General features: G+C 33.8%; 4 protein-coding genes across 6 annotated transcripts; all 4 read right to left on the reverse strand.

The window, feature by feature from the left end:
* Positions 1-1,441: 1,441 nt before the first annotated feature.
* On the reverse strand, positions 1,442-14,921 carry UBP8 (ubiquitin-specific protease 8). 3 transcript variants are annotated; one of them, XM_068644151.2, is made up of 13 exons: positions 14,693-14,921; positions 14,100-14,351; positions 12,838-12,979; positions 9,197-9,256; positions 8,742-8,834; positions 6,694-7,029; positions 6,401-6,541; positions 6,121-6,291; positions 4,910-5,173; positions 4,638-4,786; positions 3,647-4,177; positions 2,767-3,037; positions 1,442-2,377 (listed from the first exon to the last, which is right to left on the reverse strand). In XM_068644151.2, the coding sequence occupies exons 1-13, from the start codon at positions 14,776-14,778 to the stop codon at positions 2,255-2,257; spliced, it is 2,619 nt and encodes an 872-aa protein (XP_068500252.2). In that variant the 5' UTR covers positions 14,779-14,921; the 3' UTR covers positions 1,442-2,254. The 3 variants fall into 3 exon arrangements, with proteins under 3 accessions (XP_068500252.2, XP_090158412.1, XP_090158413.1); XM_090302286.1 differs by lacking the exons at positions 8,742-8,834; positions 9,197-9,256; positions 12,838-12,979; positions 14,100-14,351; positions 14,693-14,921 and adding an exon at positions 7,212-7,439; XM_090302287.1 differs by lacking the exons at positions 6,694-7,029; positions 8,742-8,834; positions 9,197-9,256; ... (1 more) ...; positions 14,100-14,351; positions 14,693-14,921 and having other exon boundaries at positions 6,121-6,254; positions 6,345-6,538.
* A 7,191-nt stretch (positions 14,922-22,112) lies between these two features.
* Positions 22,113-23,126, reverse strand: LOC137834385 (uncharacterized). Its single transcript, XM_090302947.1, has 2 exons — positions 22,194-23,126; positions 22,113-22,118 (listed from the first exon to the last, which is right to left on the reverse strand). Exons 1-2 carry the CDS (start codon positions 23,124-23,126, stop codon positions 22,113-22,115), a joined length of 939 nt encoding a protein of 312 aa, XP_090159073.1.
* A 174-nt stretch (positions 23,127-23,300) lies between these two features.
* LOC150027606 (PKS-NRPS hybrid synthetase cheA-like) lies at positions 23,301-23,708 on the reverse strand. The gene has a single exon (XM_090302949.1). It carries the CDS (start codon positions 23,706-23,708, stop codon positions 23,301-23,303), a length of 408 nt encoding a protein of 135 aa, XP_090159075.1.
* A 1,526-nt stretch (positions 23,709-25,234) lies between these two features.
* LOC137834382 (uncharacterized) lies at positions 25,235-26,205 on the reverse strand. The gene is made up of 2 exons (XM_068642438.2): positions 26,053-26,205; positions 25,235-25,982 (listed from the first exon to the last, which is right to left on the reverse strand). The coding sequence occupies exons 1-2, from the start codon at positions 26,203-26,205 to the stop codon at positions 25,476-25,478; spliced, it is 660 nt and encodes a 219-aa protein (XP_068498539.2). The 3' UTR covers positions 25,235-25,475.
* Positions 26,206-26,506: the final 301 nt, after the last annotated feature.

Genomic DNA, 26,506 nt, shown 5'->3' on the forward strand with positions numbered 1-26,506 from the left:
TTTTACTTTATCTCCTCTCTTTTTCACACAAATAAAATCATGTAATATACTCTTGTGAAGAATAATATCTCTCTTGTTGTCTTCTATGTATGCGTTCAAGAAAAGAAAAGAATAATGAAAGTTTCAAAATATCATACCAAGCATAATAACAAATATGGAGTGCGGATGAAGCAGATGCGTGTGATTTCTGAAAAATTAAGTAAAAAATAAAAACTTACCTTGTTTTTTAATTTACATCGTGAACTCATGCTCCATCTCATCACAAATTATACAATTCTTTTTAGAAATTCACCTAAGTTCACTACTAATGGACACATTTTTGTGAACATTTTGGTTGTGGTGTGCAACAAAAGATTTTGGAGGTGGGAAATTTCAAATTTTTTTTTTTTATTTTCTCAAAGTTTCTAGTAACTTGAGATAAAAAAAAAATACTATCTAACGGTATGTTTTTCTAACTATTCAAAACATAAAAGAAGAAAAATTAAAATCAAAACAAAAAATACGAATTACGTATTAATAACTGCACATTTATATTTAGGTATACTCAGTTTTATTTATAACATAATTATATCGATAATTTATTTTATATTTACGTGTTTCTTTATTATAGTACAATAAATAATTAAAATAATAATATTCATGCTAATCTCTTGTATGAAATTCTTGTAACAAAATTACACAGATCAATATAAATAAGCAAGCCAGTTTAAATTATTGAATTTGTTTATATTTAAGTTCCCCAAATATAGCCTCTCTTTTTTTTACCTATATTTGAGTTCAGAGTGAGAATTTTATCCCAGTTAAATATCATGAATTTATTTATGATGTAAAGATATGAAAGTCTGAACAAAGACAAAGACATAAATAAAAATACGAAAAGCTTTCTAGAAATGTAAATAACCTTATTAAAAGGATGATAAAACTTTGAGATGGTATATTGTATAAAGGAGAAGAAGTAGTTGTGTAGGAAATAAGGGTCCTGGTAAAGGGTAGAGGATGTTTACAAGTAAGGACGTAAATGGTGATGAATTAGCAGAATTTGAAAAGGCAGTGGTCCTGGTTATGCATGCGTAAGGCTGCCTCAAGTACTATGGTACTACAACAATCAATCAAAGGGATCTGGCACGTCTTACACTAAATTGCAAACCAAGGAAGCGTGGTCCATCCTGCTCAGAACTAACAACTGTCAGACATTATTACGGGATTACTCCAATCCACCGTAGTTCATTTCTTCAAAATATATCTATAATGCACTATCCATCTCAATATCGGAATCAAATTCACCAACTTAGTTTCTACCAATTGCATTCTTTTCTTCTGTGTTCTTTTCCACCTGGAATTGTAGAATTTTTTATCCAAGACCACCACCATTTTAGGTCCTTCACTAGTAATCATCTTCTAACACATGACATCAGGTCCCACAGTCACATTACTAAGAGAAACATTTAAATGAGGTACAGCTAATATTCAAACACAAATTTTGTGAACTAGGAAAAATTATTCTCTGTACTTGTGCTATCCTAATAATAGTGTATCAAGAACTTCGAACTATTGCAATAAAATACCAAGCCCGTTAAAAATAATTTCTTTCCAAAACAACTCTTACATATGTGAATTTCTAACAGACCACATTCTGGTCACCATAACAGAAAAAAGAAAATCAATTTGCTGAGGCAAACCTGTTGAATAATCAATCAGTCTTCACTAAATGAGCAAAATAGAAACAAAGAATATAATTGGACGTAAAATTAATTCACAGGCTTTGGTCTAACTCTCTTTAGAATAGATTTCTCTTTACAGGGTTAAACAGCTGTAAACACTATGCTTTCATCTCTCAGGTATGTCCCTCTCCTCTTAAAATGTTACTATGTTATAGTCTTCCTTCCTTTGTACTGCCTGAAGTTTTAAAGTTTCCATTGCTTGCCTTACTGAAACTCCAGTTAGTCTAAAACTTCTAAATGAGTAAATAACAAAAGAATGCTACCTTGTTAAGTATACTTGTAAGACTATAGAAAAGGGGCGGTTCATTACTTAAGCACCCTATTGTGGGGTGTGAAGAGGCTCGGATGCACATAATCTTAATTTGATGCGCAGAGACTATTTCCGCAACTAAATCCTCTGACCACCAGGCCACAATGCAATAATCTTACCTTTGTGCCAAAGTTTACCCGCTGTGTGTAAGACTATGGCGGCAATAATGTTAATAAATGGTATCAAGCTTCAAAAGGCTGTTCCGAACTATATGCTACGCTCATTATGTTGATACTTCAAAATTTCTTCTGTAGAAAAGAACATAGGCAGCTGAAGACTTTATCTTCTCCTTGCTGATGGGATTAACATGACTATCATCAAAGTCATACCACTGATCACCACCTCGCTACATGAAATACAGAAAAGCAGAAAAAATGGATGAACATTAAGAAATTGCAATGAGAGCGCTTTTTAAACAATTTACAGATAATAAAAACCTTCCACAATTTCATAATGATCATATTGATGTCAATCATATCCAATCAAAATTTCACCATCTACAACTAGTAAGCCGTTGGATAGAGGTCCAAAATTCAATCCATAATCCTCATGACAGTAATGATGAGAGTTGTTTGAGTTCTCAAACCATTTCTAAGGTTTACGGGCTTTAATGTGCTCTATAATGTTCTTAAACTCAAATCATTTCAAATATTTCAAAACCATTTCTGATATCCCAAATTATAAACTTAAAAAATAAAGAAAATAATAAGTATTAAAAAAACGAACAGCACTTACATGGACAAATGCAGTATAGTGCCCACCTCCCATGCTTCCATAATGGTTACTGACAGCATAAAGTGTGTAATGGTAAGACTCACCATTCCCGTGGCTAATATAAGCTGACAAGTCGAGATTATCTAAGGGGAAGTCAACACATGTCTCCAGCTTGTTTTTCAAGTACCGACTGTATTGAAACCTCTTGAGATGAATGACCAAAATTTCAGGCAGTCTCCAAAGATCTAACTTCTTACTAGCTTGACGGTGTTTTTTACAGCCAGGACAGTACCTGACATTACAGAAAACTGCTTCTTAGAGAATAGAAAGACGAGAAGATAAGTAATTTAAGAGAAGAATGGGTATGTTCCAAGTGATAACCCTTGTGTATAGAACTTCATAGAACAGAATAGTTGTGTGAAATCTTGGCATAGAAGTATTTTCTGATGGAAAACAAAAGTTTAGAAAAAATATTTCCTAGCTGTGTTTATAAGATTAAAATTAGGAAAACTGACAGCTGCTCTAACTTGTACTAATTGACCCAGGAAAAACTTGGAGAAAAGATTAACATTGAGATTTAAGATAGATGCAAACAAAACTTTAAACTGAAATCCAAATCATTACAAAAAAAAGGCTGTCCCTAATCAGTCTTTAATAAGACACTATTTAGGGTTTGAACTTTAATGGCATTAAGTATCCAACCCTAACCTGCAAATAGGATAATTTAGTGATGGTTATGCTGAATTCATATCAGTTATGAGCTGAATAAAAATGCTGAGCCACTGTGAGACCCGAACTAAAATTATTTGGAAAAGCTTAAATACATAGTAATCTAATTTAAAATATCTTCCACATTTGACATATTAACATGCTTGAAGGCAATAAAAAATAGCTAACTAACCACATGTCTTCTGGTCCAAGAGGTTCTTCTTGTAAGAATGCTTCAAGACACTTGTATAGAGAAACTGACTCTTGAGGTCTCTTTGCTAAAAAACCAGACTTGAAAACCTCAGGCAATGAACTACAAAGCTGTGTATCATATTTCTTAATCTGTTCTTCTGACCAACAAACAAGCACGTGCAATAGCTTCAACTCTCCATTTATTGCTAGAGGCTCGTTCATTGGTATCTTGGAATTCTTGATAGTCCCCTTTTCGTCTGTATGGTAAAACTCCATTCCTCCATCTGAAGGAGTGTCTAACTTATTCACATTTGAACCTAAACTAGGAGTTGTGACCTCCATTTCTGCAACTTCAGTTTCCTTAGACATGAGACAGTTTTCTAAGGCCTCTTCAATTGGATTTTGAAATGGATGGAACCATTTCAGATACAAATTGCGGAGATCAGATCCATTTGTAACATTACAAAACCTAGCTACAACAGGAATTCCAAAGGCCTTCCAATTCAGAGTTTGCTTCCCATAGACAAACTGCCTGAAAAAATTATATCAAACAGAAACTTTATTAAAAGGAAATCACTAGTGACAATAAAGAACCTCATTTAAAACAAGTATATGGATGTGAGCAAGTCTGTGACAGTGAGTATTAAATCCCTGCTGAATCCAAGCAGCATGTTGTAGGGATTGAGACTAGGAAAAAATTATGAAATCATGCAGCCCATCCGTTACTGCATATCCTTTTATTCTTATAAAAGGCTTTATAAATTGGAAATCGCATATTCCACCGACTTAATTTAGAACCTCAATGTAAGAAAGAAAAGAAAGGAGGAGGGCTCCCCTCCAGTCCATATATGTAAGACAGGAAAAGTATATAATAAATAACTACCGAATTCCAATAAGCATTATGATAGATATTCAAAACACTTAAAAATAATAATAAAGAAACGTTCTTACTAAAGAAAATCAATCTTATTACCACAAATATATTGACTTACTCCTCCATGTGCTGGTTTATGAAGACAACCAAAGGACCGTCAGTGTTATTTTTCAAAAATCGGTATGCAACTAATTTGTCAGCATCTCTTATTAAGGATAATGAATCGGTAGGATCTTCAAGAAATCGTATAATGCAATTGTTGTATACCTGTACCAGAGCAATAGCATCAGACATGTGGTTTTCTACAGGATTAAAATGTATCAACAAAGAAACTAAAAATGGAGGGAAGTGACTTCAAATGAGTTTAAACAAATATTAAAGAAAATAAACCTCAGCTACTAATAAGGTCTCATCAGTCCCCAAAGAGCATGCAATGCTAAGAGCACGGGTCAGGTCCTCAAATCTTCCATTTTTTGGAACAGAAATAGTATATGGTGATAATGGAGACATTTTATCACCACTGCCACTAACAACAGTTATAGTCATTGTCCGCATTGTTGTTGAAGGTAGAGGTAATGACAAGTACATGAACGGATCAAATGTTACAGAGACCTTCCTACAAATAGGACAAACTAATGTTGATTTATACTGACCCTGCATAAAATGACGAATGCAATCCATAAGGTAAAGAGAGTTACCATAAGAAAAAAATATTAAAATAGCTCTCATGAACATGGAAAGGACCCCAAATTTCATCTTCAAATGAATTAGAAAAAAAAAAAATAGCAATTTAACTAGGAGATGTATCACTCAATCTAGAAGGATTTCTTATTATTCTAACTCCCTTCACAAATAAATGCTATTGCGAATTACAAGTCTAGGACAAACTTTTCCATAAGACTTTCTAGGAGAGGAAAACAAGAATACAAAAATGAAATAAACTTCTCCATTAGCCAAAATTAGCTTATGCACAAGTTAATAAAGAAGAATTTAGAGAAGTTCAATAAGAGAGCTTTTACAAATTAGTTAATGCATAAGCTAATTTCAGTTTATGGAGAAGCTAATTTAATTTTTTGTTCTTATTTTTCTCTTCTAAAAGTATTTATGGAGAAGTTTGTGCAAACAGACCTTAAATAATTTGTTGGACTATTAACATTATCGACCAACTATGGAAGGTCCAATGGTAATTGTCCATGCTCCTTCATCTCACATGAAACCAGTATCTTCACAATCTTTAACACAATACGTGAGAATTTTTTTTTAAACAATTTCTTTATATTAGATTTTCTGCCCAAATAATGATATGTCTGAATTCATTAAAATTCTCTTAGCAATATTATAGACACGAATCAGGCTGTAATATCCAGAACTTGTGAATTTGGCATAACAGACATAATAACCTGTTACTTATAGTTATAACCAATTGGTTAAAATAGTAGTTTGAACTCTAACTAATTGCTTTTATTAAACTCAAATGCTCAAGGAAATCACTAATTTTCCATCAAAGTTTTTAAAAATAACTACTTAAGAAACTGAATTCTTCACATCATGTGAGTGCATGTAATTAACTCTACATTGCATACAATGAGATGAATACATACTTGGCATACATCAACAATGACAGAATCATTGCGAGCCAAATGATTATGCCAATATTCATCAGCAACCTCTTCATCTGGTCGACCATCTCCATCCTTTACTTCAACATAAGGCTTACATTTAACACGATTCAGATCTTCATGAAGACCATCCAACAAAAAAGCAAGAAGTTCCTATTAAGATGCATGAATATAGTTGACAATGTTAGGGAACACGAGACACCAACCTTTTAAAGCCAAAAATGTTAGCAAAAAAGAGAACGAAAGGGCCAAATGCACCCACTTGAGAATCATGCTGATTAAACCCACTGAACTGGGGGGCAAATCTAGCAAGTTTTGATTTGAATACCCTTGGTGCCACAGGACTTGCTCCAGGTGCCCATAACTTCCTGAGTAAATCTCCAAACGCTAAAGCTATCTCACCCTGACAAAGAAGCATATACCAAGAAAATAAAATAGTGGAAGACAACACAGGTATTGAAGTTTCCATGTCCCAACCAATGGCAACCATAAAAAACTTTAAGATATAAAAAATATTAAATTATTATGAGCTGTTTGAAATGAATTATTACATACATTCATGCCCAAAGGGTTTTCATGATTGATTTCACTAACATAATCTTCCAGAAAATAATCAACGAGCTTTGGTGTATGTGCTAAGCATTGGAGGGAACTGTTCATGAAGCAAGTATTTCCCAGGTTTTGTAATCCAGTTAATCCCAAGGAACCAGCTTCACCGGGGCCTAAAGAGAAGGTCAAAGAATTGGCATGCATACAATCAGAATTCGCACTGTCAAAAGAGCCATTCATCTTCAGTGAAGCACTGCCAGAAAAATTTGCCATCTCATCTTTTTTCCCTTCCCTGCATCTAATTGAGTCTGACAACCCATAAACTTGCAACTCCAAAAGAATCTGTATATCATGCAAAGTTGACATTAATATGGCACATAAGGAAATCCAATCAACAATGACAACAAAAGCCTTATCTCACTGAAAGCTAATTTCATATAACCAATATTTCAGAAGTTCAAATCACTTATGATAAATTTTAGTGAAAGCGACATTCAATCTAGACAAAGTAAATGATAACTCACAAAGAATCACAGAAATTTAAGTTATCTTCAGCGAAGACAACAACAACAATAGCCTCTATCCCATTCGACGACATCAACTATTCGTGGATCACACAATGGGACTTGGTTATTCTTAGGAAGCTTACAACTTCCGAGATATTATTGAAGAAGCTATCATTATCTTTAAGTTCCAAGAAATTATGCTTTTTTCCCAAATCATTCAACCCTAAGGTTCTTGCATCAACAAACCTAGGGAAAAGAGTCAAATCTCAGCAAGAAAATTCTGAGGACAAAAACTTCTTCATCATAAAAAACTTGTGAAAATATAGGAGAAAAGATTTTTTTTTTCTGTGCATAAGGAAATAGGCTGCATCTTCAGAAGGCCACTAAACATTTGCTCCGGGCTGAAAACTAATATCTGATCACATAAGCAATATCATGAATGAACACTCTACAGTTTATGCGACACACAAAATAAATAACATAGGAAGTATAGCAATACTGATATCATGTCCCAAACTATCAATAGAGCAATACCTGATATTGACCGAACCATACAAACATGATAACGTTTTACTAAAATTATAGAAGTCATGTAAACAAGTAAAGGACCCCAAACAAGAAACACAGTGCATTTCATGTAGAGGAGAACTTGTCTTAGGGGTGTCAAAGTAAGCCAACCCAGCTCACACAAGTTGGCTAATCATGAGTTGAGCTAAAAACGAGTCAACTCAACTTAGCTCACTTTTTGGTGAGCTAGAAATTTTGTAACCAAACTCGACCTATCACAGGTTGGTGGGTTAGGTAGGTTGGCTCACTTAAACAAGTTTTGCTCTCCCAACTTGTTACACGTATTTATTGTAATACAATCAAAGTGGATTGACTCGACCCACCTATCTATAGCAATACAAGGTGTTCACTTATTTAACCAAGCATTAACCACAATTAAGAAGTGATATTATAAAGATAGTAAATAAATATCAAAATATTAACTTATATAATTGGGCACACAAATAAATTAAGCATCCAAATCATTCAAACATTATTGAACAACATTCTAATCTTAAAAAATACCGAAGTGATAACCTACAAAATTAAAATTAGAAAATAATTATAATGAAAAAATCATAAACGGTTGATGTTGGTGGCTTATGGGTAAACCCACCTCCAACTTCGCACAAACCCATTTCACCAGCTGGTTAAGAGAGCCAAGTTCAATTTGGCCCACATTTAGAAGACTAAACCAAATCTGACTCAAACCCGTGGTGAATCAAATTAGCTCACTGGTTTGAACCCATTTTGGCACCCCTTGTGTAGTACTAGTCTAAACCTCAAAATAGCCATTAAAGTATCTAACAGTCTTAATATGCAAAAACCATAATCTTTGAAGTATGCTAAGTAGCTATGGCACATAAAATACATATGCTCATCCCTAACACTGGGAAAATGGAATAGTTTGTGATCAAAATATAATCTAAAACTGTGAATATAAAATATAAAGACATACAAGCATAAACAAACCAATTTTAAACAAGACATAATACTACACACCTCCTGATCAGACTGCCTTTGACAGTCAACTGGGATCTGGGTTTTGTCACTCATAAAAAATGTTATCTGACCTGAATAGTCCCAAATGCATAACTGTGCAATAACAGGTAGGAAAATGTCAATTTCTATAAGTAAGAGTTGAATTGCATGTGTGTAAAACATTGGAAGGGACCCACTTAATAACATTTTCTAGAATAAAAATTTGAAAAAGTTAACTGTTCATTCATGTCATATCCTTACAAATGCATATCGAATTTTAGATAAATTGAACATAACCAGGTATGTAATTTTACAAAAAAAATGGACTTGATCTATTTATTGTCAACTCTTAATCCAACTGTTGGATTATGGGATTTACAGTGTATAAAGAGTTATTAGGAGGAATTAGACAAAACTTACAGTAAGTGGATCCCTTCACAGACATAACTATAGCTGTAAAAAGAATATTCTATTACCATATCTGAATCCACACTGAACATTTTGCAGGCTCTTTTAAAAAGCTCAACTGCGTTGTCCTAAAAGGAAGGGAATAAATGGGAACAACAGATTAGAATTTGAATAAGATGATAATGAACAAATAAGTATCACAATTCCTTAATGATTTTGAATATAAAAGCACTTGTATTAAATCAAATTATTGTGTGTGTGTGTGGAGGTATCCTGTTACTCTAAGAGTAACTTTAAGAGAACTCTTGATCCTCATCCTTCATCTCTTTCAATCTAACAAATTACACATTTCCTCCAATGGATACACAAGACCTTGTAATGGACCACCTATATACATAGGATACTTTCCCCAATCAACATCGCAATACCCAGAAATTTCATACTGCTCTACCCTTATGAAACAGCTCCGGTCCTAGGGTTATCTTGAGATAAAGTCTCAAATGTTGTTAAACTCGAGGATCGTAAGAGGATTGGAAAAGAGATAAAAAATCATAACTTGAGGATCGTAACTCGACTTGTAAGAGTTAGTGGTATATGAAAAACAAAATATGTGATACGAAAAATAATATTCAATGTATAAAACAACTAAACTATATTAAAATTCATAAAATTGATGCATAAAATAATTAATAAACTAATAAATATTTAATACAAATAAACCTTCCACAAAAATCCTTTATATTAGTAAACAGTAGTGATGCCTTTATAAAACAAGGCAGCAGGAGCAGAATAGATAAGAGAAAATAAAGGAGGAGCAGAACAGAAAAGAGAAAATAAAGGAGGAGCAGAGTAGATAACAGAAAATAAAAGCAAGGAGCAAAACAGAGAAAATAATGACAGAAACCGCAGTGTGCGCGAGCACCGGCGAATGTGAGAACTTGCTAACACAAGCAGTGGCGAGAGCAAGTGGTGGCGAGGGCGACGACGGCGAGAGGGTGCAAGCGGTGGCGAGCGAGACGAGTAGGAGGATCGAGACGGTCCAACGGTCCTCTAACTCACTGAGCAGCACGCCTACTCACTCCAACCCACGCAAGTGACAATCCGTCGTCCGAGCCAACTCGCCTTTTCCTCCAAACTCGTTGAATCATACGAGTTTGCGAGTATACTCGCGATCTTAGCAACATTGACGATCTCTCTTTCAATATGGTTGAGTCTACTCGTACCTTTCTAATAAATTGAACTCACTAGAGATAATTTCAATGGTTAAGACGACCATCATTAGACACTTGTGGAAGAACAACATTGCTTACTAGAGTTGTCTTGCCAAAATACAGAGATTCCTTAGCTTTAAAAGAACATATCAAAGAAAGAAAAAAATGAGTTTTGTCGTGAAAAATGCTATTTTCAAAGGAGAGACATGCAACCCAATGTAAAAGGGCAAAACAGGGGCAGGTCTGGAACTGCCACCTCAAGGAGACTCTGGCGAAGCAAGCGGCAGCGGAATCACAAGGCACGCGAAGCCCACTCACATAGCAAGAAGACATAGGTGTAGGCACGTGGCTACTCAGATGGCAGTTTGACTCTAGCAGCTGACAGATTGAAGGACAGCAAATCCACTAGTGTGATTGACGATATGATTGGAGGCTCCAAGAGCGACAACGACAGTGGAAAAGGCAGTGATAGAAACGGTGGGCATGAAACACAAATTTGGTGCACTTCAGGAAACCCTAAAAAGGGGATCCACAACTAAGACGACAATGAAGATATGCAGAAGCAAAGCCCCCAAGACCAGGAGGCTCTAGTACCAACTTGAAAGAGATTAAACAGTATCAGAAAAAAGATTTTATTGAATTGAATCAATGAAACAGTATATCAACCTCGATACATAAAAAAATTTAACTCTAAAGTAAGGATTACAAAGAGATCTCTAGATTCTTCCAATAGAACACTTGAAATTAATTACAATATCCTATTGTAGCTTATCAAAAAAAATTCTTCTAAATCAATAGATACATTTGATAGCTGTTACAAAAAGTTTGTTTAGACTTGGAGGAGACAACAAGTACAAAACATGTGCAACCAAAGATCTGACAAGAGACATTATGTAATAATGTTCTTGTGGTCAAATGATTGAATGAGGAATTGTATTTAAAGTTTTAAAACTGTAGATTGAGCTTGAACAACAAAACAGACCATGGCATAATGGTATTGCTTGAAAGATGTCAACTTTTCAGCTGAACCATGTAAGCACTGAATATTGTTGTCAAAGATATTTTGAGCCTTCCTACAAAAAGAATTACAGGTTTTGATTCAAGGTTCCTAAAATGTTGAGCTCTACATATTGCCACAACAAAACACAAAGTTGGAAATCAAGCTTTTTCCACTACTCTTGACTATCTTTCTCTAAATCACATTACCTCTGAACAAGGAAACATAGTTTCACATAAGCTGATCAAGATAGATGGTTTTTGCCTTTGAATTTCATTGATGTTATGGTTGGGGAGTTCCAGAAATGGAAAAAAGGACCAGAATGAGTCATGTTCGAACAAAGAGAAAACTAAACGCAAGGGAGAATGAGAACTTAGACCTATGTTCAATGCAAAGAAGAGACGGATGGCGAGGCAGTTTCTGCCTCTGGGACAGCTAAAATGAGTCAAGCTTGATGATGCAAACTGACTTGAGGTCCACTATAAAAGTTGTCAATGGTAGTGACAGTCATAGTATCCGAACAATGATTGCAATAATAGAGCGGGATTAGAACCCACTCTTTACCAACTTAAATCTTAAGTTTTAGAGAGAAAAGCTTGAGTTTTTCACACAGTAACATATGTATGTGTGTGTATGTGTGTGTGTGTGTGTAACAAAAGTCAAAAGGGTACATTGTGATAGCATGTGCAATTGTTCCACCTGCCAAATGGCTACAGCAGGCAAAGATAAAGAAAGACTAACCCATTACAAGAGATATATATTTAACAAAAACCCTTTGATTAAAAAATAAATAAAGGACGAGGAAGAGGAGTAAACTCAATCACTCCTATATGTATGTATGTATATATATATATGTGTGTGTGTGTGTGTGCGCGCGCGCGCGCGTATCATATCATTTTTAACAATGTCTTAATAAAAATGAAATTCTTAGACCCATCCAAAAACTATGATGCACCTAACCAAGACATAATAAACAACAATATATGGCAAATGTTCAGTTGGGAAATATTTTCCACCTCAAATCTCTCTTTAAATGACTATAGAACAAAAGTGATGGAAGACATATAAATTATTATCTAAATCCTCAGTATCCCGCAAAAAAAAATATTTATCAAAGTTGACTAAATTATGGACTAGGCCCAAGAGAGTGTGCAACTTGTGTTGCCTTGCACAGGGTGATGGAGAATAACGTTGGAAACTTTGAAATAAACAATGAACAGGCACACATTTAAATAGGAGCTGAGGAGGCACACCTAGGTAAACTACTAAAGTATTGTTCACTTGCCTCTTTTCTCCACATATTTGGGGAGAAATTCTAAAGGGTGGGACTCACCTTTCTTTGAAAAATTGTATGCTATTCTAGGGTGACAAACAGACCAACGTCCCTAATTTCCTCTTATTTCTACTGTCTTCCTTCCCTTTCATGGCCATTTTCACTATACCAACACAACATAAAAGAAATTGGAGAGGAAAAAAACCAAGCCAAGAGAGAGAGAGAGACCTTTTTGCTTATTCTTACTCCAACTGAATTTGTTTCCCTCTGAACAGAAAGTCTGAGTTGTAAAGGATATACATCTGCCATATCACTGTCAGTGGCTGAAAAGCCTTTGTCATCCTTCGCTACATTTTTTGAATCACTATGCCTACATGAAATATCAAAGCACGTGATGATGCAGACATGAACAATCTAAATATTCTAGATGTCAGAAAACTTTCATCAGTAGCATCATCAAAAATGAACTATTTTAATTTCAAATTCACATTAAAAAAAACTTGCACGTTATAAAATCTCAGATCTACTTATTACGGAACATGCAATGCAAGTAACCACTTGAAATTCTTTACAAGATACATAAGTTAATAAAACAAAGAGAAAGGAGTAATATGACCTAAAATTATGAATCAATGCATTGAATTATGAATCATTAATATGCTAGTTACTTTTAAGCTCAGGCTTACATGACCTATATAGCATGGTTACCATGAAGGGGGACTTGTTTAGCATATAACGGCCAAGAGAGCAACTTTGATTCAAAATCCGTGGACTGAGCTATTGATACGGTAATATCTAATGGTTATCAAACAACAGCTACGATAGAATATTAAAACCACTAGACCTCTCCTCCATAACATCCTTCGTTAAAGGTGCAAGTCCGGTAAACAAGTAAGTTTTCTTCATGTGGCACTAAGTATACTTAATCTTGCTCCTTCGAAAAGAAGTCCTTCGCTAATATGAAATGTCTGCTTAGACATGTTCAAAGGTTATGGACAACACTCTGCCAGGTGCAAACCGCTTCCCAAGAACTTGTAAACCCTCACAGAAACTCCAACTATCTTGCATCAAATCTAGCATACTTCTGGTAAAAAACCCAATTTGCTCAAACAATTAATTGACTTGTATACTATAAACTCAAGCATAAAAAAGAGGTAGAACTCATTTGCCACGGAAACAGAAAAATCAATGATGACTATGTCCAAGACTTGAAATTCTTTAAGTTCAGCAGGCAACGTGATTACTCGACTATGGAATATGGAGTGAGAAAAACTGTTAAAACTATTAAGCATAAATAAACAGCACAAAGCTGAGCCATAAATGTTCAAAGCTAGAAGAATTTCACACAACACAAAGCACAACACCAACTATCTAAAATTCAAAAAGCCATGGGACCCAAACCTAGGTTGAAGTAGAAAAAAAAAGTTGCATCGGTGCACATTCTAACCTAAACATCATACATTTTAAGCCACCTATCCATCTTTACTCACCACTTGAGTGCCTTCAACCACATATCTCCAGATACTAAAGCAAAATCCCGTCCAGATACACCAACTTCGCCATTTTCACGAATGTGCTGCAAATCCTCCTCTCTCCGAAGACTGAACACAAGATCCGAGTTGAAGATGGTATTGATAATCTTCATAGGACCAGCATAGGACGAACCAGGAAAAGAGGCATACGCAATTCCCTTCTTCTTATCCGAATCCGCAGGCATTGAATCCTGAGCATCCTTCCACCACCTGAAACACACGGAATCAACCACCAACGCTCTTCACGCATTCAATCTCAATCAAACAATGCAGACAAGCTCGGATCACAGCAAAATCCACACGAGGCACAAAAAATCAACACGCCAGCCAGTTCGATTATTCCACGAAAAACATTAAAAATACATAAAACGATAAAATCGAATTCAGCTTCGCCTCGATCGGTCCAACCCTAAAGGTGCATTGTTAGTTCTGTTGCTTCGGATTACGGAGATTCACAGTGAGGAAATGGAGTTACAGATTTAGGGAAAAGTTAAATAAGGCGCGAATTGAATTGAAGTGAGAAATGAGTGGAATCTTGAAAGGGGAGAGACCTGTGAGGAACGAAATAGACTCGCTGGTCCTTATGTGAGTCTGGTCGCTGAGAGTTATCGGAGCTATCTTCGGAGGCACAGTCCATTGCAGAGAGAGAGATTCAGAATTCGCTTCAAAATTCTGCAGATTATTTATAGAGCGAGAGAAAGCAGAAAATGAGAGAATTGCAGAGAAAGAAGTAACAAGTGGAGCTTTTGTGGGAAGAGAAGACAAGGATGCAAATGACAATACTATTACAGGATAGGGAGGGAAAAATATATCTACTTTCGTAAATTTTCAACTTATTTACTGCCCCTCGTTTTATTATTTTCGGAAAATGTTCCAACTATTAATATTCATTCATTTTACCAATTTAATTTATAACGCCAACTTATTTACAATAAACTATTAGTATTCATTATTTCTCTATTATAATCATAAATGCAGCATTTATTTACAAGATTTTTTAATAGTAAATTCCCACAAATTCTTTTCATAAGTATATATTCCCTTCATTCAACGGGAAATGTGTTTCAATTTTGTATATTTGTGGCTGGATTTAATTAAATTTTTATCAAAATATGAATCAAATATTAAATAACAAATTGTTTAATTTGTTTCCGTTTAAATTCAGTATAAAATTTGAACCCAGCTAATATTTTGGAATTATATTTTATTTTTAATTTTTAACTTTATAAGATTGTTATAAAAGAATTACAAAACAATTGTAAAATACTTTTTATGGTTGTTAAATATTTTACGATGAAAAAAAGTCAACTAAAGAGATTGTGAATTATTTTTATGATTATTGTTTTTTTTTTTTCACAAGCTTAACTTTCTTTTATATTTATAAAAAAAGTTACTTAATCTTATAGTAAAAATTAAAATACAAAATTTGTTATTCTATTTTAATAAATATAAATATATAATCATTAATAAATAGATATACTAGTTACTTTTTTCTTACAAACAAAAATTGTGGAGTAATTTATTCATCTACTTCAAATGATAGCAACACCATTACGTGATAATATATCCTAAAAAAATTTAAAAAATCATATTTTAGTTTCTTATTAATTTTCAAAAAAAAATTATCAGTCCATATGTAAATATCCTTAATTTTAATAATCTAAAAAGTTCCAAAAAGATGTGTACTTTCTAATAAAAAAATCTTAATTTGTTTTCAAATTATTACTCTTTATAAGTCTAGTTAGGTAAAAATATTTAGGTAAGTTATATTGTATTCTTATTAAGACATGTGAAAAAAAAAAAAAAAAAACTCTGGTCAATGGGGATGAAATAAATACTAAAGTAAATATAATTTGAAAAATTTTATTGTTTACGAATTTAATTTATAAATTATTTTAAAAAATTATTAAAAATATTATCCATAAAACTGCTGAAGTAGTCATTGAAAATGTCATTAGTTTTATAAAATAATGTAATTTACTGTTAGATAACAGTGTAAGAAATTATATTGTCAGTATATTTAAATGTCAGTGTCCCCATTTTTCAAATATTATTCAATAGTGTTTGTATCTTTATTCAATAATTTTTAAAAAGTTAATTTAAGTTCATGAAGTAAAATAATTTACATAAATTTAATAAGATACGGCCACTTTAGTATCCCTTAAAATAATATAAAAAAAATATTAACTGCTATTTTTACACACTGCAAATATTTGTTAGAAAATAACTTAGGTTACTTTTGAATTGACTTAAAAACATGAATGAATTAAGATAGAATAAATTATAATAAAATATAAAATTTCTTTTTAAAATAATTTAAATGAAATAAAATCATTTTTATATCTTATCCTTGTTTTAAAAATACTGAAAGAAAAATCACCATTTTTTCAATGGTAAAATAAATAAAAGGAGACAGTCAACACATTAAAAAAGTCATTCTAATTATGAAATTAATTATTATGTACGGTTGGTGAAGAGACGTTTACATCATTGATTAAAAATACTTAAATAAAACTATGCATTGTGTAACGGTAACATTTTAACTAAATTCTTACACAATATTTCATTTACTAATTAAAAAAAATTTATATAGTAATGAAATCTATTTAATGGGATAAATTTACTATCTTCTTTACCTTTCATTTTTTAATATTGTACAAGGCTTTTGAAAAATATAATAAAGCACAATATTGTGGCAATAACATTTCAATCTTAACTAAGTCTACACATATAAATCGAATTTAAATGGACAATCTTTGAATTAAGATTGCTCCAAAAGAAATATAGAAAGAAATATTTGATATGAAGAATTCAAAATTTTATTTAAGTAAATCTTGAAATTTGTAAATTTAAATAATTAAATTATTTGTATAAATTTCTAAAATTTTAGCTTCTTTTTGTTTATTAAAGTAACATATTTTATCATACAAAATTTTAAATTTCTATAAAATGAAGAACTCTCTAAAAATTATTCATCAAAACACATTAAAAGAATGTAAAAAAAAATTAATATTATCTTTAATTTTAAAAATGAGAGATAAATAAAATAAAAATATATTAAAATGACAAACCTAAAAGAGAAAAATAGAAAGCAATTATCATAATATACAAAGACGTTGTGAATTGACACATCTTATCATGATAAAATTGAATAAATATTTTAAATAGGATGTAAAAAATTGTTCTAGTAAGTTTTGAAAAGGAAAACGGATCCAAAAAATGCTGTGGCACGAGACTGTGACAGATAAAATGATGGTTGTGGGTCTGAAGAAAACCCTAATGGTAGCAGCTTGCACTATTTTATTACTGTAAAGTTGGCGCTTCACTCATTTCTTCACGTGATGAACCAATCTCATGTGTTGATATACTTTTCATCATGTGCCTCTTATGTTATTAGTATCCTAATCCTATAACAATCCCCAATTATCTTGTTGGTTTTATCAAACAAAATTAATACCAAATGGAGTATTACGGTATCATACGCAACCGGAACCCCATTAAAAACATTGACCGCATACCTTTCAAATGATGAAATTGACATCACTTTTAAAAATCCAAAAATATATTCTTAATACTATTATAAATAACATAATGGAAAGTAAGTTAATCCGATAAATTATCTTAATTTAGGTATAGTATTAGAGGTTTACTATAATCATATAAATATATATGTCAATTAAGATAAGTGTATATATTAAACAATATTTATTATTTTCACCTATCTCATACTGGATTATGACGATATTAGAGTGAGTCAAGTCAAGTCAAGTCTAAATGGCATGCAGAGAGTTCAATCGTAACAACAAAAATGAAACATCCTTCTTTTTCTCAAGTTTTTCAAACTCGACGAATCAAATATGTTGAGGGTCTTTCATAGATAGGGGTAGAATCAAAGAGGTTTTTATTCCTAAGAAGACTAATTGACGGGGCAGAAGATTTGATTTTGTTCACTTCTTACACGGTTAAACAAGGTGGGATCTCCTCTATTAAGTCTCTAAACTCCTCGATTATTGAGTCCTTCGACTCTTTGTCTTTTTGTTCTTTCAATATCTCAATGTCTTGGTGGTGGGTACCTGCAAATATACTTTGACACTCAAGTCAATGATGATATGTCAAATTCACAAATATTGTGGTTATAGATTCAATACATTTTTCCTTTAAGGTCCGTTTGTATCAAGGAGTGGAAAAGCGCTTACTCCCTGAACACATAGGAAAGTTGGAAAACCAAACCAAAACATTAAGAAAAACACGAAAATCGAAATACTTTTGGCACTCAAAACTTTCTTTGCAGAAGTGCGAAGAAAATGTATATGTACATATATATATATATATATATATATATATTTAATTAATTTACATTTCTATCCATTTATTTTAAATTCAAATTATTTTTATTTTTATTTAAAATAAAATTATAATTTAAATATAATTAAAATTATAAAAAAATAAATTATTATAAATAACATAATTAATCATATTATAAATATAATAAATTATAAATATAAATAATAATAAAAATAAATATTTTTTGATAATAAGAAATAAATTTATATAATAATTATATTAATTAAAAGAGTAAAGATAAAAATAATAATGTTATTTAATATAAAATAAGTTTTTATCAAATATTTATAATTATAAATATTTAAATAATATTTTAATTAAAAATAATTATAATTTATAAATAAATAAATCAAATTAATTTTTTAATAATTTTTAAATATAAGGATAAATTTGTAAACTTACATTTTTATCAATTAAAAATAATATTATTTCAATCACACCTATCACATCACTCACAAACTTTTCTTACATTTTCCACTCTATTTACCTTAATCCAAACACTTACACTTTCCCTTCAAATCATCTCAAATTCACTTTTTCATTTTCACTCCCTAATCCAAACAAAACATTAAGGTCGTCTCATGAAGGCCCAATCATCTTCTTAATCCTATTTAAAGAATGATTAGTTTATTATGCTTTGGGCACATTCTCCTTACACCTAACACATTTTAACTGGCACCCAATCACCTATTAGTAAAAGACAAATATACCCTTAATGAATTTCAAAATAGTATAATTGTGATATGCACCCAATTTCCTGCACCAACCCTATTCTTCTCTTCTTCCATTCCATTGTGCGTGAAGCAATGCCGCAGCCACCGTGTTGTCCAACCACCGTGAGCAACCTTGTTGTCCAACCACCGTGAGCCACGTTCTTCTCCATTCTTCTGCAGCCACCGTGACCTTCATTATCGCAGGCAGAGCAGCAGAGCTTCTGAAGTCAAAGGTACGACATGCTTCCGATTTTTTTTATCCGTAAGTGAGTTGTAACTTGCGGATATTTTTATCCGTAAGTGAGTTGTGACTTGCGGATATTTTTATCCATAAGTGAGTTTTGAGTTGTGGATATTTTTGTCCGTAAGTGAGTTGTGACTTACGAATTTTTTTGTCCGTAAGAAGTTGAAGTGGATGATGAAGGCTATCCAGGAGGGCCATTGGATAAGTCCTTACTCGTTAATTATGAACATCATGTAGCCAGACAGTTGTGGAATGGTTTGATAAGTAATGAAAGATAATTTTTTGAATTTAGTATGTATCTATTTATTGATGATATATGTTGATTATTGTAGGATTGTGGTGAGTTGAAGGTGGTTTCACATGGGAGGAAGATAAATAAGTTAGGAGAACCTCATGAACGCATACAAGCTGTTGTAGAATTGTCTGGCTTAGGTGGTTTGCTTCATGCTAGTTGTGAGAGTTTAGACCGAGGACTGCTGTGTGCTTTTGTAGAGAGGTGGCATGCAGAGACAAACAGTTTTCACTTACCGGTTGGGGAGATGACCATCACTCTTGATGATGTGTCTAATTTGTTGCATTTACCCATTGTCGGTCATTTTTACACGCAGGAAACCTTAGATTCAGATTCGGCGAATGATTTATTGGTAGAATCCCTCCGTGTTGATCGTGCACTTGCATCTGAAGAAACAAGACACTGTCGGGGAGCTCATGTGCGCTTGAGTTGGCTAAGGTATGAAGACGCATGCTCAAGGAGGCAGTGGACTGTGGCTGCCAGAGCATACTTACTTCACCTTGTCGGTTGCACTATTTTTGCGGACAAGAGTGCTACATCAGTCAGTGTCTTTTATCTTGGATTTTTTGTTGATTTGAGGCTTACCGGGGGATATTCTTGGACAGTAGTTGCCCTAACTCACATGTATTAGCAGCTAGGAGATTATAGTTATGCAAACACTAAGCAACTAGCTGGTTAAGCGACATTGCTGCAGGGGTGGATTTATGAGCACTTCCCGTCTATAGGGATGAGACGTATGCAAGCATTGTATTCTGAAGATCAATCTCGGTGTAGGTTGTATGATGCTGGAAAAGGTACTTCAATTGTTGTTGTTCGATCACAGTTGGATATATTGACACCAGTTTCCATTCGGTTTTGTCCATACAACGAGCATAGGGAAGAACGTCCATTCGAGTGGATTTCCTTGTTCTGTGGTTATTTGAGACTTGGAAATTGGACACAGTTGCACATGCCAGAATGTGTTCTGCGTCAGTATGGCTATACACATATCATCCCTTGCAACCCATCTGTACTTGGACATGGTCATCCGGATACAAATGAAATGGATCGTCGATGGTTACATTTCAATGATTATGTCATAAATGACTATGCCATAGCACCTCATCCTGGCGCTTGCATTCAAGAGTACATGGCTTGGTTTAGATCTGTATCACATCTATATGTGATTAATACGGATGAGGATGACCGTCCTGTACCGGTACCCTCAGATGCACGTGATCACGAAGCAGTGCCAAGTCATCCTGAGGAGTGACATCATGCTCTGGTATGCTTCTAACCTTGTTAACGTATTAATTTGTATTATTTTTTTCTAATAGTATGCCATTCATGCTTGTAGGGTATTTGTCGTAGAATTACAGAGACATTGCAACCATTACTTGATCATGGCGATGTCGTGGAGGGCAGCCCTGTTTGGGAAGGCATACAAGCAACCATTATGTTAGCACGAGGAGCGACTGATGAAAGAGTTGTTTATGTCAGGAGACATGCACGTAGGAATGATTGACAATGTATTAGGATAATGTATTAGGATTTCTTTTTATGTAATATTTTTATCCATGACAATGTATTTGAACCTTATCTATATGTTTCAATATGAATTTTATAATTGAACCTTATCGGTTTTTGCTTCATGTTACTTCTGTTTTAGTAGACACCTCACTCACTTCCGGACATTGACATCCGTAGACACCTCACACACTTCCGGATTTTTTTATCTGCACGCGCAAATGTGACTTATGGATATTTTTATCCGTAGCCTACTGCTTGAGTTCCGGATATTAATATCCGCAAGCACTTCACTGACTTTCGGATATGGCCATCCGTATGCTCCTCATAATTGTGTAGGACAACTCCAAAATCTATTCAACATTGCTAATGTACTGAATACATAACCATTTCAAATATACTAAATACATAACCATTGCAAATGTACATTCAATTACGCTAAACATGCATCTATTACAAATGTTATGATTACAAATATCGTCTAATGGACATTAGTTGGGTATAAACTTGTATCTGGCTAGTGTAGTATGTTGACCAAGTTTGGCCGCCGGATAACGATGTGATGCCCACAATATATCCGTAGGTGGAATTGGACAACCATCTTTGAGCTTGACCTATAAAGGTAATAAATATAAGGTACATAAATCTTAATTTAGCACATAAATCTTGATTGGTTTAGTTTATACCTGCACAAAATGATTTCCGTGGGCATGCCCAATTGCAATGATTCGGTGATGACGGAAGTTACTTGGTGCTTGGGTTCTTAAAGGAAAAATACTCAATGATTGTAACATGGACAAAGAAACAAGAATGACATTATATCGATTTGCAATAACATATCCCATGTCTGGAATTGTCATCCACTTATTTGTTCATGCCTGCAAGTACAATTGAGAAACAAAGTTAAATAAAGAAATGCAATGTAAAAATGAAATGGTGTGAGTGGTTTGTACCATAGACATGTGTTCCACTAGAAGTGACTTCTTCAAGTATTCATATCTATCATCACCACCAAAGAGTTGAACATATTCTTGTCTCCATTCACTTAGTTCTTTTAACAAATTCATTCGAACAACAACCCATGACTTCTCTCCCATTCCCAATTGGGCAGCAACAACACGGTAGCTACAATGGCCATCAGCCTTAAAGTCAACAACATCAACAATATATGGATGATACCCTATAGGGAACTGATCAAGGAAAGGAATACATTTTGCTGGTACAATTTCTGGTAAGCTTTCTTCATTAGATTTTTTGCTTGCGCACCTATCATGTTGTGAGTGTAAGAAATCCACATGTTTAAAATAAGAAGGGATTTGCTTAGTTGATCTCATGAATTTGGTAGGACGAGACATCTTTACAGCACCTTTTGTTTTCACCTTATGATCTGGTGCGTAAATAGATGTCTTCTCTGGAAAGGCAATCTCCTGCAATTTACTTTTGATGTTAACCTTACCTGCAACATCCAACTCTTTAAACCGCTTCGCGATGACCTCAAACTCTTTATCAATTGACAACTCAGATGAAGATTCTTCAGTTGCAATGTCTTCAAAGCTTAAACGAGTCCACATCACATGTACTGATTTAAGTGGTATGCTACCAACACCAAATGAAGCCAATTGACACGCACAAGGAAGACCATGAGTACATGTAAGACTACATCCACACCTACTTTTATCAAACCCCACTGATTTAACCCTATCAAGCTCTTCCGAAATAAGGTTCAAAGCATACTTAGACACAAAACCTAACAATTTTTTGTAAGTTGTAACCTTAAACCGATGTCCAACCACATGCAAATTCTTTTGGAATGAAGCTTTGATTGCATTATGTTGTAAAATAATCATCTTATTGATGGAATCCCAACAGAAACATAAATCCCCCATCGAATTCTGAAGAACTCTCTTTAGGCTCTAGTGTGCCGCCTCAACTCTGTTACTTGTTGTGTTTCCTAAGTGCATCACCTTATCTATCCATGCCTTGACAAATTTTTCTTTATGTGGACGTAACCATGTATTCATCACATAATCAACAAATATAGGCCATGGAGAACAGACAACTCAAAGAGCATTGACACGATCTTCGAAGGCCTCAACAATATCACAATCCACAACAGATCCCCACACTTCCATTACTTGATCCCATGCCTCTCTTGGATGCACCAACATTTTACATTTTGCTTTCACATTTTTATCAATGTGAAACCGACAAAGCAAATTATAAGCTTCGGGAAACACCATTCTAATTGCATTCATTAAGGCAACATCTCTATCACATACCACCACCCTAGGGCATGAATCAACTCTCAAAAACAACCCTTTAAGTCTGTCAAGGGCCCAAAAAAAATTATTTTCCTTTTCTGCTGCTAGTAAACAAAATGCAACGGAGAAAGTCAAACATGTAGACGTAATCCCAACAACCTCAAGTAACAGCATCCTATACTTGTTCGCCTTGTACGTACTATCCATTAATATGACAATATTAAATGAGTTCACCAGTTTTACTGAATCTGGGTGTGTCCAAAATATATCTTGCACAATATTAGAGACCTCATTGTTGAAGATGGTTGCTGGTCCTTCAAGATTGTGTTTGATGAAGACTTCAATGTACATTTCATTTGTATTTTGCTTTGCTTTAAGTGTGTCTTAGGTAGTGCTTAGAGGTTGTCTAACAGTGGGTTTTTTGCTGAGTAACTCACCTCATAACCACTGGCCATGTGATAAGAACAAACATAAGTTTTCTTAAACTGTTTTTCACATGTTTTACAAAAAACACGTTTACTGCATAAAAATAAATCTGTTCTTTTCTAAATAAACAGATTCTTTTTTACACTGATGCCTTGGCTAAGTCTTGTAAAAATTAGATTTTGTGCATCATGTATTTTGACTAAGTCTTCGATCTTTCAAAACGACTGAGTTTTAAACAGTTAAACTTTCTCTGTTTTCGTTTTGAAAAATAAATCTGTTCATCTGTAAATGAATAGATTCTTTTTGTCTCTGGTGCCATGTCAAGCTTAAACGATTTTCAGTTTTATCTCAGCACCAGAATGGTTGACTAAGTCTCATCACTTAACAAATTCTCTAACTGTTTTTTGAAAATAAATCTGTTCATTTTATTTTCAATCTGTTCATTTTATAACAGCTTTAACTGTTTTTCAAAAATCTGTTATAAGTTGGTTTTCTATAAAATGCAAACTTGTTTCTGAGTTTAATATTCATTCAATAGTTCATACATTTGTAAAAACAAGTTTTACAGCAGAGAATCAAAAGTTTACAAAGGATTAGCATTTGTTCTTCAAAGATTTCAAAAATCACAAAGTGCTTGTTCTTGGTTTTGGTTCCAAAAGCTTGGTGTGAGGTGCAGCTACTGTTCTAGCAATCTTGCCTACTGGTTTAAGGCAGATCTTAGTATCCTCAATCAGGTGTAGTCGTTTCACTTCTCATTTCTTGTAATAGTTTGGTTGAACACTCTTCTTGATAGGTGTTCTTGAAGAGTGGGTGTGTGTGTGCTGAAATAGGTTTTTTCAGCAAGAGTACCTAAGTTCTTGTAGGTTTCAAGAACAGTGGGAATTGTACTTGATTGTACTGTGTTTTAGTGATTTCCACCTGGTGTTGGTGAAGACTGGATGTAGCTCAGTTGAGTGAACCAGTATAACTGCTTGTGTTCATTCTCTCTCACTCTCTGCAATTTCGTTTATGCATAATTGATAAAACAGCAAAGAAATAAATCTGTTCAATTGAAAATAAATCTGTTCTTTCTGGGCGCTGTGCACATTGTTCTTAATTTCTGGAAAACTGTCTGGTTTCAATAAGAACACTGATAATCTGTTAAAGGCTAATAAAACAGGTTGTATGTGATAGATTGTCTCACAAATTGTCAAGCCCTTAACTGAACCTAAATCACATTAAGTGGAATTAAGGTTTGCTGTTTTCTGTGTTTCACTGTTTTTCAATCTGATATCTGTGTGTGTGCATCTGGAAAATCTATCTGCATAATCTTGTGATTAACCTTGCTGTATTAAAAGCTTTTCAAACAAAAACAGTGCTGAAATAAATCTGTTCATTTTTACATAAATCGATTTATTTTCTGTAAAACTGTGTTAAACACTGTTTCTGCGAGAAAGTTTTAAAAGGTCAATTCACCCCCCCTCTTGAACTTTGGCACTATTAAACCCAACACTCATCACACCTACACCAATGCACGTATCTGTCTCGCTCCAGTAACAACATCAGTTGCTACATTTCTGTTCTATGACCTTTTTGTGATCTTCGGTGAACAGTGATTGCATTATAAACCTGCTTAATAGTTGTCACATTCTTCTCATTTCTCTCTTTCATGGTTAGTAAAATATTTCTTGGCTTCACCGAAGTTTTACTCATATCCTCAACCATAACCTTTTCCTCTATACTTAACCTTCCAGCATACGGATGACCCACCATTGTCTCTGCCAAGTCATGATTGTGAGAACCACAAATTAATTCAACCATCCACCCTTGACCACCTTTGACTGGTTTGCCTCGCAATCTGAAAGGACACTCACACTTCCTACTTCCAGTTTGACTGACATCTACTTCTTTTTTATACCGTCTATATTTACCTCCTCTCTCACAACCTAACAATACATAGGTCATCCTTCCTCGTTGGCCCGTCCATGTATCTGACCTTAATATAACAATGACAAACCCATAACTATAGCCAACACTTCTCGCCCACTCTAACAGCTCATCTCGATCACGAAATACCTACAATAACATATGCCAAATTTAAAAATAATTCATAAAAAAAACATTCACAACCCAACATTGACCATACCTCATTTGTAGAAAATGCCTCACTACATTCATGTGCCTTGTGTTCATTATCTAATGCGTTATAACTTATTGACTGCTCTAGATCAACATCATCTAATCCATCCCACACATCAATCTCCCCTAAAACTCCCATGTATGACTCTATTGTATCCATTCGGATGTTGAAAAAAATGAACACTTAGCTTCCGGATAAATAAATCCATAACCAAAAAAATATCAACAGTTAGCTTCTGAATATATATATCCGGATTGCATAAACTAGTTCCAGATATTTTCATCCGTAAGGCAATGATGAACTACGGATATCAGCGTCCGGAAGCAACGAGCCACAGTTCCAGATATTAATATCCGTATTGAAAATTTTGACTTCCAGATATTAATATCCGTAAGAAAAAAACAGATTTCCGGATACCGATATCCAGGACCAGCTGAGCTCGAACAAAAACCAGAAACTG

Source organism: Phaseolus vulgaris, chromosome 5, assembly GCF_051622355.1.
Source record: "Phaseolus vulgaris cultivar YP4 chromosome 5, ASM5162235v1, whole genome shotgun sequence".
In the NCBI taxonomy this organism is placed as follows: Eukaryota; Viridiplantae; Streptophyta; class Magnoliopsida; order Fabales; family Fabaceae; genus Phaseolus; species Phaseolus vulgaris.

What these genes read in the sequence shown, in the direction of transcription:
- UBP8 (XM_068644151.2), bottom strand. Translation starts at nt 14,778, where the DNA reads ATGGACTGTGCCTCCGAAGATAGCTCCGATAACTCTCAGCGACCAGAC. An exon ending in TCATTGTTGATGTATGCCAA is followed by an intron (nt 5,174 to 6,120) that starts GTATGTATTCAT and finishes CATTTTATGCAG; the next exon opens with GGTCAGTATAAATCAACATT. An exon ending in AGACCTTATTAGTAGCTGAG is followed by an intron (nt 4,787 to 4,909) that starts GTTTATTTTCTT and finishes GCTCTGGTACAG; the next exon opens with GTATACAACAATTGCATTAT.
- LOC137834385 (XM_090302947.1), bottom strand. Translation starts at nt 23,126, where the DNA reads ATGGGGGATTTATGTTTCTGTTGGGATTCCATCAATAAGATGATTATT.
- LOC150027606 (XM_090302949.1), bottom strand. Translation starts at nt 23,708, where the DNA reads ATGGATAGTACGTACAAGGCGAACAAGTATAGGATGCTGTTACTTGAG.
- LOC137834382 (XM_068642438.2), bottom strand. Translation starts at nt 26,205, where the DNA reads ATGGATACAATAGAGTCATACATGGGAGTTTTAGGGGAGATTGATGTG. An exon ending in AGGCATTTTCTACAAATGAG is followed by an intron (nt 25,983 to 26,052) that starts GTATGGTCAATG and finishes ATGTTATTGTAG; the next exon opens with GTATTTCGTGATCGAGATGA.